A 19,361-nucleotide genomic window follows, 5' to 3' on the forward strand; every position below is an offset into this window, starting at 1 on the left:
GACAAACTTGCAGTTAAGTGTGATGATGGCTCATCATTCAACTAAGACTAGATACTATAATTTTTTTTAAAGCTAGTATCAAATGTCAAATTTTCTAAAGCATGCATTTTAGAAGCCAGTTCTTGTAGTTTTTGGATTAGCAACTCAGTTTTGATTGAGTGGAGTGTTGTTTTTGTTCTTTGAATTTCTATCCACTATAACATGTCCTAAATGCTGTTTGCACTATATGGTCATGACTCTAGACAGCAGGGTGTCTACCCAGTCCACCCACTAATTATGTGAACTTCATGAGCCAGTGATGTTTGTTTAGATGAAACTGAATCACTTTTACTTCTATGGAAAATGAATAGCAGAAAGAATTGATTGGTCTTTTTATAAGGAACAGACAATAACCCATGTTTAAATTGTCTATCACTGGTATTATTTTGTCTCAATAGCCTTATGAGCTAGAAAAGCCCAGGAACATAGGCCTTCCTAGAGATAGGTGGTGGTGCCAGTAGTAGACCAAGTCAGGAAAACCTGAGTTCAGTATGACCTCAGATACTTGCTATGTGGCCCTAAGCAAATTACTTAACCTCTGACTCCTAGAATGGAAACAGGACCACCTTACTTTCCAAGATTATTATGAGGATCAAATGATGAAATATTTATAAAAAGTTCTTGACATAGTGCCTGACCTGTAGTAAGCATATATAAAGTTTGTTCTGTTTCCTCCACTTTACCTCTTTCTGCCTCATTTTCTCATCAGAAAAATAGGACATGTTAATAGCATCTTCTTCTGAGGGGCATCTTGAGGACCAAATAAGATTTTATTTGTTATTTGTTCTAATCTTTCAGTCATTTGACTTTGTTCTAGGTTTTTTTTTTTGTCTTATTGAATCATTGAGTTCTGTTTACTCCATTCTGTTTTCCAGGGAATCCATACTTCTGTTCCTAGTGGTTTTTTTCTCTCTCAATTTTTCCCTAAATAACCATTTCATTTTTTAATCTATTGTTTCATTTCTTCCATGCACTTGTGGAGTCTAAATTTCCATGTAATATTTTTGTCTTGTTTTTCCCCTGAGATTTTAACTGTACTTTTTTGTGTAGTTGCTTTTTTCCTTTTTTTGGTATATTTCATGGGCTTCTATTAATCCATAGTATTTCTTCATTGGGAGAGGAGTTTTCTTTTATTTACTCCTGTTACCAGCTTGGTTCCTGGCTTGAAACTAGGTTATGCTTCTTTCTATACTCTTGGATGAATTGACTATTTCTATATCAGGCCTTCTGCTCTCAGACTGTCATCCTCTTCTCCCTCTGAACTGAAGCATGGATTCTACCCCAAACTGTATGTTGACCAGATGGAGACCCCTATGTCTCATCTTGTCTTTACCACCTGCCCTTTTCTGCATTATCCTCTCCTCTCCTCTCCTCTCCTCTCCTCTCCTCTCCTCTCCTCTCCTCTGTCTCTCTCTCTCTCTTTTTTTTAGATTTTTGCAAGGCAAACGGGGTTAAGTAGCTTGCCCAAGGCCACACAGCTAGGTAATTATTAAGTGTCTTAGACCGGATTTGAACCCAGGTACTCCTGACTCCAGGGCCAGTGCTTTATCCACTACGCCACCTAGCTGCCCCAACCCCTTTTCTCTTGCTTTCTTGTAGTCTTAATATTGATGCTGTTGCCTTGACCTTGTTTTAGATTTAATGACTGAATTTTGGTTCCTCTCCCTCCTAGGAATCCTTTAATTCCAGGCTGGAACCAAAGCATTGGGTCCAGGCTTCTCCTTTTACTCCACTCCTTGGCTTCCTTCTCCATTGCCTTGTACCCCAGTATGAGTACTGATTTTGGTCCTTTCTCATTTTTATTTCCTTATTTCCAACTTGGGATTGGTTTCACTTGACAAACCCTGAAAAGATATTAGAGAAGACACTAAAAAGCCCTGATGTATTTTAACTAGGCACCTCTACACTCTGTACCTCTACAGTACTCTCTGAGTACTCATCTATCAGAACCCAGCTTTTTCCTATTCTGTAGCTCTGACAGGCTGAGACTAGGATCATCTTGGTTTTGGGACCCATTTAATGGAGATCTTGCTGACTTGGGAAGCCCCAGGATTCCTCCCATCAGAGCACTTTACAGGTTTTGGTAACTTGTGCATAGTTTAACCAGATGGAAGAGTTTATTAGTTTTTTCCCCTTGGGTTTTTCTTTTTTTATCATTGCTGGGTGACTTGGCTAGAACTATTACTATCATTTTTTGTTGAAAATTCCCCAGTTTTATGTTTTAACCTCATCTCTGACTTCCATAGTTCCTTCTTAGACATGTTAAAATTAAATCATCACTGAACAATACTGTTTTTAAATAGGTAGCTAAAACTTTGGAAACCATAGGGTCAGATCATTTATGAACCAAGTCACCATAACCCCAAAGATCTTTGTCTCTTAAATGGCATAGTTTATAAAATAAACCATTAAAATAGGAGACAGTGGCATCTAGGTGGTTCAATGGATAGAGCACTGGCCCTGGAGTCAGGAGGACCTGAATTCAAATACGACCTCAGACATTTTTAAAATTACCTAGCTATGTGACCTTGGCCATGTCACTTAATCCCATTGCCTTGCAAAAAAACAAAAATAAAATAGGAGAGAGGAGGTTAATTATAGGAAAGTGAAGGGAAATAATAATCAAAATACAAAATACTTTTTTTAAAAAATTGAATAAATAAGCAGTTTCCTCCCACATATGCCAAATTCTGCAGTAAATCCAAGTAGGAAAAAAAAATGAGATTGCTCAGACATCCCTCAGATGCTTTCAAAGAGTGAGAACTCACATGGTGTCACATATTGAAAGCATATTGTTCCTAAATTACTTGTGAGAAAATAGAAAAAAAATTCCTGTTTTGGGTATTTTTCAGACCTTCATTCAGCAATCTAGACTTAGGGAGATGATATAAAGTTAAAAAGCAAGGGGTTTGCAGCTTTGGGTCTGCTCCTGGGGCATTCAAGGGAATGTGGAGCAAGACAAGATGATGCTTTTTTCTTAGAGAAGTTATATTATATCCTGTCCTAGGAGAAAGTCAGGGCCAGAGAACTCTCAGAATTATGGAATCTGAATCACAGCAATTGAATCAACAGTCCTTTCAGCCAGGTAAATCCTAGGGAGACTAAAAAAACCAATGAAAAATCTGGTCCCTACCTTTCATGGACATGACAGTTTAGAAAGAAGAGTAAGACCAATACATAAATATATTAAATGTTAATATAGTTAATATAGGAATCTCTAATCTAATATAGATTAGTTTGAAAAGTACCAAATACTGTGTGATTTCTGGGGAAGGAAAGAAAACTTCATGAAGATGATACATTTCATATTTCTCAGGTGCTAACAAGGGCATCAGTCACAGAGAAGGAAGAGGGTTATATACTTATTTTTAAGAGCATTCCAAAAAAGGAATGAGCTACACCAGGAAGTACTGGGTTCCTTCTCACTAAAGAGGACTTCAGTCAGGAAATATTTATTAAACTGTTCCCTATGATTTAGGCACTGTGCCAAGTGTTGAGGATATAAATACAGTCAGAATAGGAATAATATCTCCTTACCTCCCAGGATTATTGTGAGGATCAAATGATAATAATGTTTATCAAAAGTTCTTAGCGCAGTTTCTGTTACATGGTAGACACTCTATAAAACTAATTCCTCCCCTCTGCTTTATCTCTTTGGGTCTCATTTTTTCATCAATAAAATGGAGATAATAATAGTAACTAACTCTGAGAGCTGTCATGAAGATCAAATAAGATTTTGTTATTTATTCTAATCTTTTTAGTCTTTGAATTTTGTTCTAATGTTTTTGTTGTCTCATTGAATCATTGTGTTTTGTTTGCTCCATTCTGTTGTCCAGGTGATCTTAAATCATGTTTTCTACCTTCTGTTCTAAGCAGAACTTTTCTATAATTTTTCCTGAATCACCACATTTCATTTTTCAATTCATTGCTTCATTTCTTTCATCCACTTGTGGAGTTCTGGTGTCTGGATCAGTTTTTTGGTCTTGTTTTTCATCTGAGTTTTTAATTGTACTTTTAATGAGGAAGAATTGGGCAGGGTGGGGAAAGAAGGTGTATGGTGTAAGGTGGGGGCGGGGAGTAGAGAAATCCTGAAATAGTAAAGCCAAATGAAAAATGAGACATTCTGAGCTAAGCTCCTTCCTTAAATGAAGAATTTGGAATTCATGGCTCCACCCTCCAATCAGGAGGAGCAGATGATAGTGATAGAATCTTGTAGAATGATGAGGTTTTCTCAATAATGAGCTTTTTTGGGACATGGTAGAGAAGTCAGAGAAGACCCAAAGTAATGCAACTTGGCAAGAAATAAGTTGGTGTCAGAATTGAACTGATTCTTTTAAAAGGAGGTTTTTGATCCACTTGCAATGCACCAGCCTCCAATCAGAAATGCCAAAGACAGGTAAGTATGTGGAATTTTAAGTTTTATGGGAGCTTCCTAGATAATGAGATTGTCCCAGTAGATGGGGCTTGGTGAAGGAGTCAGAAAAATGGAAGCTATGTGAGGACTTGATGTTGCAGAGGAGACTCTTGGTCAGGTAGAAGTTGCATAAGATACTGCTGAGGTCCCTCCCCAACTCTGAGACCTAGTGATTCTGAAACAAAATATTTCTGAACCACTCAGAGTCTTTCAAAGTTTTATGAGCAGAAAGTAGTCAGAAAACTGATCCAAATAGGGGGGAAAAAATGACATTAAATGATTGTAATTATGCCTGAAATGAGACTATTAGATTTAATGTAATATAGGTAATAATATATAATACATAAAATTATAATTTTTATATAATTTATTAATAATGACATATACATTGCATATCAGATCCTTAGTTTTAGATCTAAACCATCTAGCTAAAAGGAGAGAATGAGCTATGGTGATTCCCAGGAAGGATTGATACTTCCTCAGGTTATGTAAATAGGTAAAACATAGACAGATATTTGAAAGTACGTTCATAGAGCTTGCAGTCTATTACAAAGGTAGTAACTATTGATATTGACAAGGCCTTATGTTATAGATGTCAAATGGAAGTTCTAAATGAAAAATGCTACTAGGGTTCATGGGGGGGTACTGATCACTGGGTGAGTCAGAGAAAGCTTTGCAGAAAGAAAGGAAGCGGGAAGCAAGACTTGACTTGAGACTTTAAGGATGCAGGAGTAGGAATGATGAAGTGAACCCTACCTACCATGTTATTAATACCACATGTTGATATTTTTATTTTAAATACTGTTATCAATTCATAGTCCTCATGAGCTATTCTTCCTAAGGAAAAAAAAAAGGTGTCTATATAGAAGCTAGTGACTCATCACCTTAAAGTGGGAAAGTGATTATATTTATAACCTAGGATGACTAAACTGTAGTGGAAGGGTTAAGGGCAAACTCACTTAAGAGCACACATTTGGAACCAGCCATCCAATAAACTAGGAAAATTACTATGAATGTGACTACATGAACTCAAGACAAGCCCACTGGACTGTGGCATGGCCATACGACCTAGGGCCTACATGTTACAAGTTGAAAATGAGAATCTTTACATTAAGGGATGAGTCAGCCAATAGATACTGGCCCTGCAACATCCATGCAATCACTTATAATGTGCTTACTCTTTGCCAGGCATCGTGATATGCCAGGGATAAAAACCACCCAGAGTAGAGGTAATAAGAGTTTAGTATCCCTAAAAGTGGCCAAAGCAGGACTAGAGATTCAGCAGCCAAGGTTTTAAAAGCTCCGATCATGTTGTCCATGAATATCTAAATGCCTTTTCCTGAGGACAACATAGGAGGACCAGAAGTAGCTTGATCATTTATGTAGTATTTTATGATTACAATGCATTACACGTGTCATCTCATTTGATACTTCTACACACCTTGTAAAATAGATGCCATTATCCCCCTTTTACAGATGAGGAAATTGAGACTCATGAGCTTATTGCCCAAAGTCACTCAGCCTGTCCACAGCCAAACTAGGACTAGAGCTGAAGGATTCTGGGCATGGGATGACTAAAGTTTCAAGTGCTAATGATGTAAGACTTAAATAACCAAGAATGGTATAGATGGGGTGAACACAGATTGATTTACTAAATGCTAACTGATGAAACCTACAGGACTTTTTATGCTGATAGTACAGAGGGTTATTTTTTACTGTATTCAAGCAGTATTTCAGTCAAGCAGTCCTCAATGGTTCAGTGGGTTGTTTTACTGTGTTTGAGAAGTATTTCAGTCAGTCACTGAGGCACCAAGATGGTATAGGTGACCCCTAGAATAGAGCACTGGATTAAGCATTAAGGAGACCCAAATTCAAATCTAGTCTCAGAATTCAAATCTTTGCTATGTGACTCTGGGTAAGTCACCTAACTTCTGCTTCATTTTCTTCATCAATAAAATGGGGGAAATAATCAGAATCAAATGAGATTTTCATCAAAAAAACACTCAGCCTAATGTCTATCAACATAGCAAGTAAGTACTATGCAAATATTAGCTATTAATGAGCATTTTTTTAAAAAGCGAACAGAACAAAAAACAAAAGCCATCCCCTGCATTCCAAGAGCTCATCGCCCAGTTGATTTACAGCTCCTCAAATGCAGGGATGATTTCATGCTGGTCTTGGTATACCCAGTGCTGTGTGAATGAAGTGGAAGAGTTCACAACTTCTGAAAGGGAGGCATCCTTCTTCACAGGTCTCGCCAGCATCACTCGCTTGAGTTTTGAGACCCATGGGCCCCTAGGTGCAAACTGACCTTCCCTTCCCTTCAATGTTTCAGGTGGAGGTGAAGCCGTACGTGTTGGATGATCAGATGTGTGATGAGTGCCAGGGCACCCGCTGCGGTGGCAAGTTTGCTCCCTTCTTCTGTGCCAACGTCACCTGTTTGCAGTATTACTGTGAATACTGTTGGGCCAGCATCCACTCCCGAGCAGGGCGGGAGTTCCACAAGCCGCTGGTGAAGGAGGGGGGAGACCGCCCCCGTCACGTCCCCTTCCGCTGGAGCTGAGTCCAGCGCCTAGCTCAGCCACAAGTACTGGAGTAGATAACTTGGAGGGAAAAGAGCGGCTGCCTCTGGGCTTAGAGTGTTCTGGAAATCTGTGCATTCGTTCTCGACTTTAAAGAAGAAATGGGTCTTTTTTATTATTATTATTTACAGTCATATTACTGAACTCAGTGTCCGGTATAATGCAAACCTGCAGAGTGTAACTGTCCTGGCTCTCACTTTGACTCCCCCATTGTCTGCTTGGTATCTTAATTCTCACCTAAGACTTGTCTCTAGTGACATTGTAGACTGCCATTCTCTTCAGCCTCCATCAATCAGGCTGATGCTTGTGATGACGATTTTCTTTTGTAGAGTTCTAATTGTTATTTTTTAAAACCAGAGCATGCACTTATTTTCAGAAACTTTAGAGTTGCCCCTAGAAAATGGTTCACCAAAGGTAATCCTCATAAAGTAGGTGGCGGATGTAGCAACAACTTCACCGACGTTCAACAATCCTTAGTTTGGGCCGTTTAGAGTAAAAAATAACCCTTCAAGAAAAATAAGCCTTTAGTTGCTCTCCATTTCGACTTGTTACGGATGTTACCTCATAAGCTTTATCTTTTATTGTTTTTCTCCTTTCCACCTCGTTTTGATTTTTGTTCTGCTGAGGATTTTGGTTAGGTCTCTTAGTGTTATATAAATGTATGCTGCAATAGCTTTTGCTGCTATTCAAATGGTATTGTTAATACCAAAATACTCTATTCAAGCTAGGGTATTGATTGAATGAAACAAACCCACACCACACGTCCTGGGAGTTAGAAATAGCGACCACTGATGGAAGGAGAGATCCGCACATACAGGAAGCTTCCAAGGAGGGTCAATTCTTTTGACTGCATGTTTACTTAAACAGGTTGCTGCATGCAATAAATTTTATATCTAACGTCTAGTATAAAACCTGCCCACGGTGCACAAATTAAGAATCTATGTAGGCTACAAAAATACTTAAAAAGACAAAACAACTACCATGGTTTGGGGGTGTATTTTTTTTTCCTTTTTTTTCTCTCCAAAGAATTGGTTGTTGACTGGAGGAAAGCATGCCTCAGTAAAGGAATCCTTATGAAATTAAGAACAGCCCCTAACAGAATGACCTATATCACAACTACTATTAAACCTAGATGTAGGATATTCTTAAAGCAAATTTGTGGATGGTAGAATGAAGTACTTTGCGGTGCTCTGTTATATATATATACATATATATAAATATATATATATATTGTGCAATTTATTTTATATAGTAAAGTGATTATGTCTAACTGTGATCAACCTTAACTGTGTCAGACATTAACAAATTGGACAGTTCATAACTGGTATATTAACAAAAACATGAGCTCTTAGTTACAATCTCCTAATGCCTGTACCATTTTACATAGCTTCAGACCTTGTCCAGAAAAACCAAAGAGCTCATATTAGCTTACATACACTAGGAATATATAGACATATACAATCTATTATAGAGCTAAATTGTCAGATTGACAAACTAGGCACATTTTCAGAGAGTTGGGGAAAAGGTGATGCTAAAGAAATGTCTGCACGAAGGAAGGTGGCATTGGAGGAGATGGGTTTCTGGCTGTGAAATTCACTTCTTATTTCCCCAAACAGATCCTGCAAAGCTTGAATACAATTCTGACCTGCTAACACAGTGGACATTTTTTTAGCATGCACTACTGGGCTGCAGATAGCCATATGTAGACACACATAGTGTACTGATGATTGTGAAAACCTGTAGGCTTTGTTTTCTCTTCTTCCTTCTATGTGTTGCAATTCTAGGGACAATCTGACTGGCTATGACACTGCAAAATAGACTTTTCGTCCTTGTATTTTTGCATGTGCCGCTGTGATGTCGTCGTTCTGTCTTAAGTTTGTTGTATTTTGGTTTTGTGGTGGTGTTGTTTTTTCTCCAATGTTCAGTTGTGATTATTGGTTTACATGTTATTAATGGTTGGTTTTCTAAAAGAAAAAAAAGTTTGGGTTTTTAAAAAAATTAGTTTGAAATGCTTCTTAAGAGTTCTCCTGTTTGAGTGTAAGTTACTTCTGGGCTTTAGAGCAGTGTTGCTCTTTGTGACCCGTGTGTGTGTGTGTGTGTGTGTGTGTGTGTGTGTGTGTGTGGTGGTGGTGTTTTTTTCCAACATCATCTTTTGGTTTGGTTTTATTATTGTTTGTTTTCATCTGTGAGACCTTTTGTTATGCACTACTTACTACCTTTGGTATCTAGACAGTTTCCTACAGTTGGCTGGTGATTTTTTTTCTTTTTAAGGAAAAAGGCATGCTTTTCTGGCTGACATGATCCTTTGCAATACCTCAATTTTGAAATATAGGAAAGAAAATGATATTTTCTAAGTAAGTTTATTCAGAAAAAATATATATTAATTTAATTCTGCAAGAAAAAATGATTTAACAGATGGGTAACTTTATTTTTTTCATGCTTATTTGCGATTTTTTTGGAAAAATGAAGAAGTTAGAGCTTTATAACTATAATATTAAAGATCCTGTCTAACCTACAGAAACCTACCTAGTTGTGTGGAAGGAGCACAACTTTTTGAAGACCTACCCCTCTTTCGCATACTAAAATCACCCCGCCAGAGAGAAAGCTGGAAGACTTACAGCATAGTTGAGTTCAACATTGTCGTGGAGAATAGGTTGAAAACAAACTCCATTTGGTGCTGAGAGCTGTGAATAGATGGTGAAAAATATTTTCCCTTAATTTGTATATTTCTAATCAAGCGTTGATTATGCACGACTGACCAGAATTGTGAAAGAGTTCTTCTGTTTGTATTTTTTTAAAGAGAACTTTTTTAGTTTATTAAATTATAACATGTTCCCTTTTGTTTGTAAATAAGTGTGCCCCTCCCCCCCACTTGTTAATGTTCTATTAAAAGAGAGGGTCCTTCAAAAAATTATTTTTAAAAAAAAAATCCGCAAAAGGTGTTCTGAACTGTATGTAACCCGCCTGAGAAGCGCCTGGGCCTCCAGGCCTCCTGTGGCCATTCCTTGGGGTGAGACTTGAACTTGTTTTTTTGAAGGCTATAACCTAACCTCGACTATTTGTTGTTATGTGCAATACTGTTTGTACTGTTTGTATAAAAAAATAGAAAAAAAAGAAAAGAAAAAAGGCATAAATCTTTATTGCAGATTTATTTTCATTGCAAACTTTAGACATTGTGATTCACTGAAATCATTTTTCTACTGTCAAATATGTACCTTTTCTTCATGCTGGTATTTTTTCAATAGTAATGTAGCCTTTGTACTGAGACAAAAATTTTCATTGTTATTTTTAGAAAGATTTTTTGCTAAGAAAAAAATTAAACATATTTACATATTTTTCATTTTATTTCGTATTTTCTTTAAAGAGTGCTTTCTCAATCATTAATAGAGTTGTTTCTGGGAGGGACTTTCATATCTGGTCAATGTCATAATATTATTTTGTATTTTTACTTGGAATAAATTAATTTTATGATGCTAATTCCTTCAAAGTTTATTTTTTTCATTTTCAGTTATTTTTTTGAAGCTAAAACCTTTGTAATATTGTTACTAAAGTGTCTAGTTTTTTGAAATGCAAAGCTTTCTGTATTAACTTGCTGAAGTGGTTTACAGTAGGTGACAATGAATAAAACGGCTGGTTATGTAAAGTGACTGGAAATGTAATGAACAATTGGGCAATAAAAAGACAGAATGGAGCAGAATGTGTGATATTTTGAAAAGCCTTTTCCTTTATTAAAATGGTTCAGGGTGAGACTTAGGGATGTCACAGTACAGTTCACAAGGAGGTCACAGTCGATTTATCCAACACCAGTCCAGCTCAGTCCTGCAGCTTGAACCCATGGCAGCCCACCCCCACCCCCACCCCCACCCCCAGGCACCTCTACCTCCCCCAGGGCCAGAACTCTCCAAGCTTTTCCCCCAACTCCATGGTTCTCTGCCATCAGCTGGACAAATACTTTCCCCAAAGCCAGATCTTATACATAAGCTTCAGTGGTGGCAGCCTCCACAATCCAGAGGAGGAAGAGGCTGAATTCATACTGAATTCCTAGCTGAGCCCCCTTCCTCCCATCGATGGCACTAACAAGAGTATCATGGCACCACTGTCTCTGAACCATTTCAGGTTCTCCATGCTTTCCCGTCTTATCTTAGCCCTTCTCCACCACATAAAACAATTAGTCCCATTTGTCCATGCGTGATGAGTTCTTTTCGTCACTTCCCGGACTCTTTACTATCTTTTCTCTCCCCTCCACTCCACTCCCCCCCCCCCCATTTTGACCCTCTTAAACTCTGCTGCTAAAAGCAGAGGCCCTTAGGTCTGGGATCTAAAATTTGGACAGAAAAAAATATTTAAACTAGAAAACTGGTGTTGAGTAAATAGAACATGCAATGACTTGCTCTAGATAGATGAGTTATTTCTATCTGTCACAGATGGCCTCCTACAATGCACTAGCAGTGGAATCAAGAGATAACTCAGAGAAATCCATGTCCAGAGTGGGCTATTGTGTGTGCTCTATGTATTCAGTTTTGTAAATAATATATAGATTAGATCAAGTTGTAATGTAAAATTTTGACTCCAATTAGGTAATCCCAGTTGGAATTTTACATTAATTACCAATAAGTGGTGGTTAGGGACAGAAGAGGGGAAATTGGGAACTTCTCGCTTAGTGGTTACAAAGACGATGCTTAGATTTCTGCCTATATCTTGTGTTTTTTTAGCTTGTTAGTGAGGCATGGGCTAAAGCAAGATGTAGTACATTTATGCAATTAGCAAATAACTTGGCTAATTTCCTTTTATCTATTAGATTAGCAACAACACGGCTTTTTAAATGGGAAAAAGCTCCTATGTTAACCTTTTGAGTATCGTGACATCTCTACTTGCAAGATCTGAGTGAAAGATTAGTCACAGACTAGTACAAATGTCTCTTCTGTTAAAACTGGTTTCTATGTAAAACTGTTGCTTCTTACTCTAGTTTGTATGATGTCTGACTAACTCCTTTCCTTCTTTTTTTAAACCAAACCTCCTTCTCTAATCTCAGCCACTCTAGTGTTTCATCTTACCACAGAGTATTTTATGATCACTACTCTATACCCCAAATAGGAAGTGAATATATAATTCTTGGGATATTCCAAATTATACAAAGAGGAGGATTCTTAGCTACCAAGTATAAAGCTTGGGTGCTAATGTGGGATTCACTTCAGCAATTTTTTTTCCTGGACGTGGTTCTATTGGGGTATAAAGTATTAGGTGTTTGTACTTTTGCTGTCAAAACAATGGACATTAACTTTTAGAGTGTTCTCAGCTAAGATCTCTGTACTTGTTTTCCAACTAATGACTAATTTTCAATGTATCGTATCTTTTATTACCTGTTCTCTTAGATTGTTTTTTGCTAGTAACCCTTACTAAGCTTTCTGCCTTTTGGGCTTGGACTAATGCTTTGTATGGAACTGCAGTACTGTGACTGAAACAAGGAGCTCAAGTCTGCTAATAATGCTTACAGCTGCTTAAACTTTGTAGTTTGGACTTCATTTTTTCTGTAACAACAACTTATTAAATCTAGTTGTATGAAGTATTGATACTTGTCATCCTTTGCCACCACCCCCACCACCCCTAACCATGTTCTGAGAAAGAGTTTGGAGTGCAAAATTGACTTTCCTTTCCCAGAGATCTGACTGTGATTAATTGGGGGGGGGGGGGGACAACCAAAGCCCTTCTCAGTGGGTAAGCTAGAGCAAATTCAATTTCATCTAATTCTCCCACACTGGAGCCTAATCTCATTTCAATCTTTCTTCCTCTTCCTGCCACCCAGTGTGATTTCATCTGCTGTTTCTCCTTAAAATCAAAGTTAAATTGAGCATGTCTGCATTCTGAAAATCCTCACTCCTTGTGGAAGAAACACTGGAGAGGGTTGACTGTGCTGACATGTACATTCTGTGTGTGTGTGTGTGTGTGTGTGTGTGTGTGTGTGTGTGTGTGTACACATGGAACTTTGGAGATATAACTAGTTCTTATAGCAGCACTTAACTATATGGAATAATCTCAAAACCTCAAACCATGCTTTGAAACTGTAAGTATGCAGAGGGCCTTCATTCTTTTCACAGGATCTACCTACTTTTGAGACGTTTCACATTTAAAAAAATATTTCCAATCACATGCAAAGATTGAGACTTTTCACATTAAAAAAAATATATCCTCTTCTCATGCTTGCTTGGGTTTGAGAACTACCTGCTAAACAGCAATTTGAGTTCTTTAAAAATTGTTCATAAAGTCTTTGGTGTGATATCCAGAGAGTTGGTGGTTAAAAGACATGTCCTCTCTGAGCTGAAATGAAGATTGTCATCAAGACCTCTGCTTATAAATATAAGCCTTCTGAAGGCCGTGTATCCATCGGTTGAGCCTCACCCTTTCCCAGTAGTTGACTGGGTGGAGTGGGGGGAGTCTCCCCTTGGTAAAAATGAGAGAGGAAGGGATTGTGCTCAAATAGAAAGCCCTTAGGCCTGTGATCCTCAAACACGTTTAAATACCTTCATAGTTCAAGAATATTGAGAAACATGAAACTTGGAATGGAAAACTCATGATTACATCTGACTAGCTCTTATTCCAAAACATTGAAATTGGTTTGTACCATTCATTACTTGAGAAAGAAGGAAACTCTAATGTGGATTTGTCTTAACACTCAACACAGAAAAAAATAAAAGGTAAAAGGGTGCTGTTGAGTTCAGAGAGGGTTAACCTAGGAAGTGGGAGGATACTTTTTTGTTCCCCTAAATAACTTAACAGCAATGCTACCTGTTCTCTTCTTCCCCCTCCTTTCTCCTTTTCCTCCAAGCACAAGATCAGTAGGAGAATACAGACAGTAAGAATAGAGACCCTTTTTTCACTCATTTTAGTCCTCTGATGAAACTGCCATGAAGCAATTGTGGTAGTGCCAATTTAACTGAAAGGCTTAAAGAAAGAAGAGCCCATTGGTGTATCTATACATTACAGTATCTATTACAAGAAGCGTAGTAGAAAAGGTCACCAGTCTGGAATCCCAGGATCTGAGTTTGAATCCTCACTGCCCTATTGGGTGAGCTACTTTACTTCTCTGGAACTCAATTTTCTCCTCCATAAAATGGGGACATGAATGACTAGATGATCTCTAACCTCCCTTCAGCTCTAAATCCCATGAATTTAGCTATTGCCCACTTCCTCTTGATTCAAGAATGAATATGTCCCATCCTTCCTTCACCCTGCATCCCTGAATAGCTCCTAGTTATGTTGCAGAGGTCTTGGTTTTTCTCCTTACTGTGGAGTTGAGAGAATAGTTTGGGGAAGAAGCCAAAAGCAGGATTACAGTTTCTTACTTAATTCAGCAGTGGGAGTTCAAAGATGTCATTCCACAGTTGGTGGGAAAAGGGAACAATATGCTACTTTATTTTGTACCTTAGAAACCCTAGAACACACATTCAGGGACAGCTAGTATGGTGGAATGAACAACTGGAGACATAGAGTCTAATCCTGGCCATGTGGCTTTGGCCACTAAAGTCATTGCTTCTTTCTAGATCTGTTTCATTTGTAAAAGAAGGGGGAGGGGTCAGACTAGATAATCTCTATGGTTCCATCTCTAATGTTCCTTGAAAATAAAGAAAGGATCATGCTTCTGGCAATGGTCTCTTCTTACATGATCTTCCTCAGTTCCTGCCCCAATATGTACCATTTTCTATGTCCAGTCTGACTGTCCTGGTGCCCTTATTAAACACCTTATGTTTAACAAAAATGGATTTTTAGCTCTCATTTTATGTCCCATGAGTTTAGCTCTATGCATGGGAAATATAGACAGGGAGAGATAAAGTGGGACAGGAAACAAACTCAAATTAGGGAGTTCCTGCTGCTGAGACCCATCTCTGTGGTGGACAATACTGAAGTCAGCTTCCTTCCTTTGGTAAAAATAAATTTTGCCAGAATAGGGTGACAAGTAGAGAATAATAGACTGAGAATTTTTAAATTCCATTCTTTCCCTTTCTATTCTTTGATTACCTGTAAGACTGTGAGCTCTATCTTGATCAGTTGTCTGATCTTTTATTATTATTATTAATTTAATTTAGTTTTCTGATACACTTTCCTCACAACCTTTTAGTGTAGGTAGGTAAATAGAGCAAGTGTTCATTTTACAGATGAAGAAATGAAGGGTCAGGAGGGCTGTGGTTTAATGACACAAAGTTTCAAGAATAGTATCAGTAAATTCAGGATCAAGAATCTTGGCATTGGAGAGGATGGATTTCAGACATCAGTTTGTCCAATCGAAACCTGAGAATAAATTCTTTCAGAAGGCCCGGGTTCAAATTCTATTTCTGATATTACCTGGGTGAACTTGGGCAAATAATTTAACTTCCCCTGATTTCAGTTTCCTCATCCAAAACATGAAGGCATTGAGCTGGATAGTTTCTATCCTTACTGTGATTTGTGATTCATTGATCCTGAGATGTAATCATTTGGCCTTTAATATTTTCAAGTTAATATTTCACTGCCTTCTTCAGGTAACCAATCCCTTTTTCTTATATGAATACATGACTTGCTAATCTAGCATTTTTCTGAACTTTTTGAAATTTATTTTCCTGAAATTTAGAGAGACTGGACTGCCCAACTTTCCCTTTCTTCTTTGTTAAGGAACTTTAAGCTAAAAAACATACAATGGAATGAACCCTGGGTTTCATCAAAAGTGCGGGATATAAAATTTGTCAGCATTTCTGCATATTACTAACAATCTAGATGGAAGAAATAATTCCATTTAAAATAACCTCAGCATATATAAAATATTTGGGAGTCTTCATACCAAGACACAAAGGAATCATATGAATACAACTATAAAACAGTCTTTATAAAAATATAGACAGATGGGGCGGCTAGATGGCGCAGTGGATAAAGCACTGGCCTTGGAGTCAGGAGTACCTGAGTTCAAATCTGGCCTCAGACACTTAATAATTATCTAGCTGTGTGGCCTTGGGTAAGCCACTTAACCCCATTGCCTTGCAAAAACTATATATATATATATATATACAGACCTAAATAACTGAAGGAATATTGATTGTTCATGTTTGAACAAAGCCAATATAATAAAAATAGCAATGCTACCTAAGTTAACTTAGTTATTCAGAGCACTATCAAATTACTAGAAGATTATGTTATGGAGGTAGGAAAATATAATTCATTTGAGGGAAAAAGGAAATCAAGAATATTAAGGGAAATATATATTTTTTAAAAGTGAGATGGAAAGGGTCCTGGCAATACCACATCTCAAACTATGCTATAAAACAATAATCATCAAAATGAAACAATGGCATTGATTTGGTAAACATTCAGATGCAAACACATTCACCAGCCTGCATTTTAATAAATCCATAGACCCTGGTACTGGAAAACTACTGAGAAAACTGGAAATCAATTTTGGAAAAAAATAGGTTTAAACTATGGTTTCCTTCATTTTTGTGTGTGTGTCATGGAACTCTTTGATGGTCTGATAAAACCCATGGGACCCATCTCAGTATGATGTGCCCAAATAATGAAATGAATAATATTGAAATAAAGTTATAAATTTTCCCCTCCCATAATCACAGTCCCCCTGAAATCTATTCATGAATTCCTTGAGGAACCACCCTTGGTTTGAACTAGTGTCTCACACCATATCCCAAGATTAGCTCCAAATGTATATACCACTTAGTCACATCACAAATTAGTGGAAAAACAAGGAAAGGATAGGAGAAGAGTTCATGATCAAACAAGGAATGGAGATCAGCAGAAGATTAAATAGACATTTTGATAACAAAATTATAAAGGGTTTGCATAATAAAATTCAAATCAACTAAAATAGAGATTATTTACAATAACCTCATACAAAGGCTCATTTCCAAGAAATATACAGAATTAATTCAAACTTATGAGTCTTTCCCCAAATGACAAATGGTTAAAGGATATGAATAGCAAGTTTTCATAGGGGGCTTTCTACATTATCAACAACCATTTGAAAAGATCCTCTAAATCAATAATAATTAATCAAAATCAAATTGAAGTTTATGAGGTTCCACCTTGCCAACATCAGAAGGACAAAGATGACAAAAAGGGAAAATGACAATTATAGAAGGAAGTGTAAGGAAATAGGCATATTATTGATGATGTGAATTGGAACCATTCTGGAAAGCACTTTATAATTGTCCCCCCAATTATGCTATTCTAAATTGCACAGACCTTTCGGCCCAGTGATACTTCCTCTAGGACAGTACCCCAAATAGATCAAAGAAAGAGGAAAAGGATCCATGGGCACAAAGATATTTATAGTAGCTCTTTTGGGGTGGCAAGGAACTGGAAATCAAGGAGGTGTCCATCAATCAGGGAATGACTAAACAAATTATGGTGTATGAATATAATGGAATCAATCATGCCTTAAGAAATGATAAAAATTCAGATAAATAAGGTAACATTTATATGAGCTGATGTGAGGGAAAGTGAGCAGAATCAATAGAACAATTCCTTTTATTTTGGAATTTTACCATGTATTTATTTATATATTTTTTAATATTTAATATATATTTATTCTCCTTTTGTACAAATTTTTTATACATTAATAAAAAATTCTTGTTTAAGAGTAAACAAAACACCCCCTCCCCCCAAAAAATATAGACTCACTTGAGCAATAAAGGGGAGAGAAAAAATTAAAATTAAAATAATAATAATAATAATAATAATTGTAGGTATGGCCAGGTGGCACAGTGGACAGAGCACCAGCCCTGGAGTCATGAGCATCCAAGCCCACATCTGGCCCTGTACACCCAACAATCACCCAGCCGTGTGACATGCAAGCCACCCGAACCCCACTGCCCTGCAAAAACCAAAAAAGAAAAAAAAACCCAAAATAAAATAAAATAGTAATAATAGTAGGGGCAGCTAGGTGGCAGACAGAGCACTGGCCCTTGAGCCAGAAGCACCTGGGTCCAAATCTGGCCTCAGACACCCAACGATCACCCTGCTATGCGGCCCCAGGTGGGCCATCCAGCCCCATTTGCCCTGCACCCTCCCCCAAATAATAATAACAAAAAATGTGCTTGAGTCTTTGTTCCAACACCAACAACTCTGTCATGGCTGGATCTCATTCTTTATGATAAGTCCATGGCAAAAGTTACTTCCATATTTTTCCACTATTGCCATTGCTGATCACAACTCCCTCCTTTCGTATTTCTCCACTACCATGTACTATATTTTTCTCTCTCCTTTCACTCTGACTCTGCTGTAGCGTAGCTGAGTGGTGCAGCAGACAGATCCCTGGCCCTGGGGCCAAGAGGCCCTGAGCCCCTATACCACCCCTTAGGCCCAGCATCCACCTGGCCCTATGGTCCCGGACAGGCAATCCAATCCCAGCCCCTTGCAAGAAGTAAAAAAGAAAATGTGTTATATCTGACCACTCTCCCCCTGTGGTCCATCCTCTCCTCCATCACTCACATCACCTCCCCCTTTCCCTTGTCCCCCCCTTCTTACTACAGATGTCTTTCCTCTCCTAGCCACCTCTGATGAGAGTGAAGATTCCCTCATTCCCCCTTGTCTTCCCCCCTTCCATATCATTGCAGTAGCTCATTGTAATAAAGAAAAATCTTATTATATGAAATATCTTGGCCTATTCCCCCTCTCCTTTTTCTTTCTCCCATTACATTTCCCTTTTTTCTATTGACTCCATTTTTACTTCACATTTTATCTTCGAATTCAGCTTTCTCCTGTGCTTCAACTATAAAAGCTCCCTCTGCCTGCTCTGTTGACTGAGAAGGTTCATATGAGTATTATCAGTGTCATTTTTCTATGCAGGAATACATGCTGTTCATCCTCATTAAGTCCCTCACATTTTCCCCTTCTCCTCCAATCTCTATGCTTCACCTGAGTCCTGTATCTGAAGATCAAACCTTCTGTTTAGCTCTGGCCATTCCAAAAGGAACATTTGAAATTGCCCTGGTTCATTGAAAGTCCATCTTTTTCCCTGGAAGAGGACATCCATTTTTGCTGGGTAGTTGATTCTCGTTTGCATTCTAAGCTCTTTTGCATTCTGGTATATTATATTCCAAGCCCTATGAGCTTCCAATGGAGCTGCTGCTAAGTCCTGTGTGATCCTGACTGCAGCTCCACGATATTTGAATTGTGTCCTTCTGGCTGCTTGTAATATTTTCTCTGACTTGGAAGCTCTGGAACTTGGCTATAATATTCCTAGGGGTTGTTTTTTTGCGATCTCTTTCTGGGAGGGGGGGATCTGTGAATTCTCTCCATTTCTATTTTGCCCTCTGCTTCTAGAATATCAGGGCAATTTTCCTGTAGTA

The 19,361-nt window shown here is 37.9% G+C and overlaps 1 protein-coding gene across 11 annotated transcripts in view; it reads left to right on the forward strand.

The window, feature by feature from the left end:
• Positions 1-10,726, forward strand: part of CPEB3 (cytoplasmic polyadenylation element binding protein 3) — a 227,017-nt gene extending 216,291 nt beyond the window's left edge. For all 11 annotated transcript variants that reach the window (XM_074233373.1, XM_074233372.1, XM_074233378.1 and 8 more), the window contains one exon: positions 6,789-10,726. In XM_074233373.1, the coding sequence (XP_074089474.1) occupies positions 6,789-7,016 (228 nt within the window). In that variant the 3' untranslated portion in view covers positions 7,017-10,726. The remainder of the gene's footprint in view (positions 1-6,788) is intronic.
• Positions 10,727-19,361: the final 8,635 nt, after the last annotated feature.

The sequence above is a fragment of the Macrotis lagotis genome, chromosome 4, assembly GCF_037893015.1.
Source record: "Macrotis lagotis isolate mMagLag1 chromosome 4, bilby.v1.9.chrom.fasta, whole genome shotgun sequence".
Classification (NCBI taxonomy): Eukaryota; Metazoa; Chordata; class Mammalia; order Peramelemorphia; family Peramelidae; genus Macrotis; species Macrotis lagotis.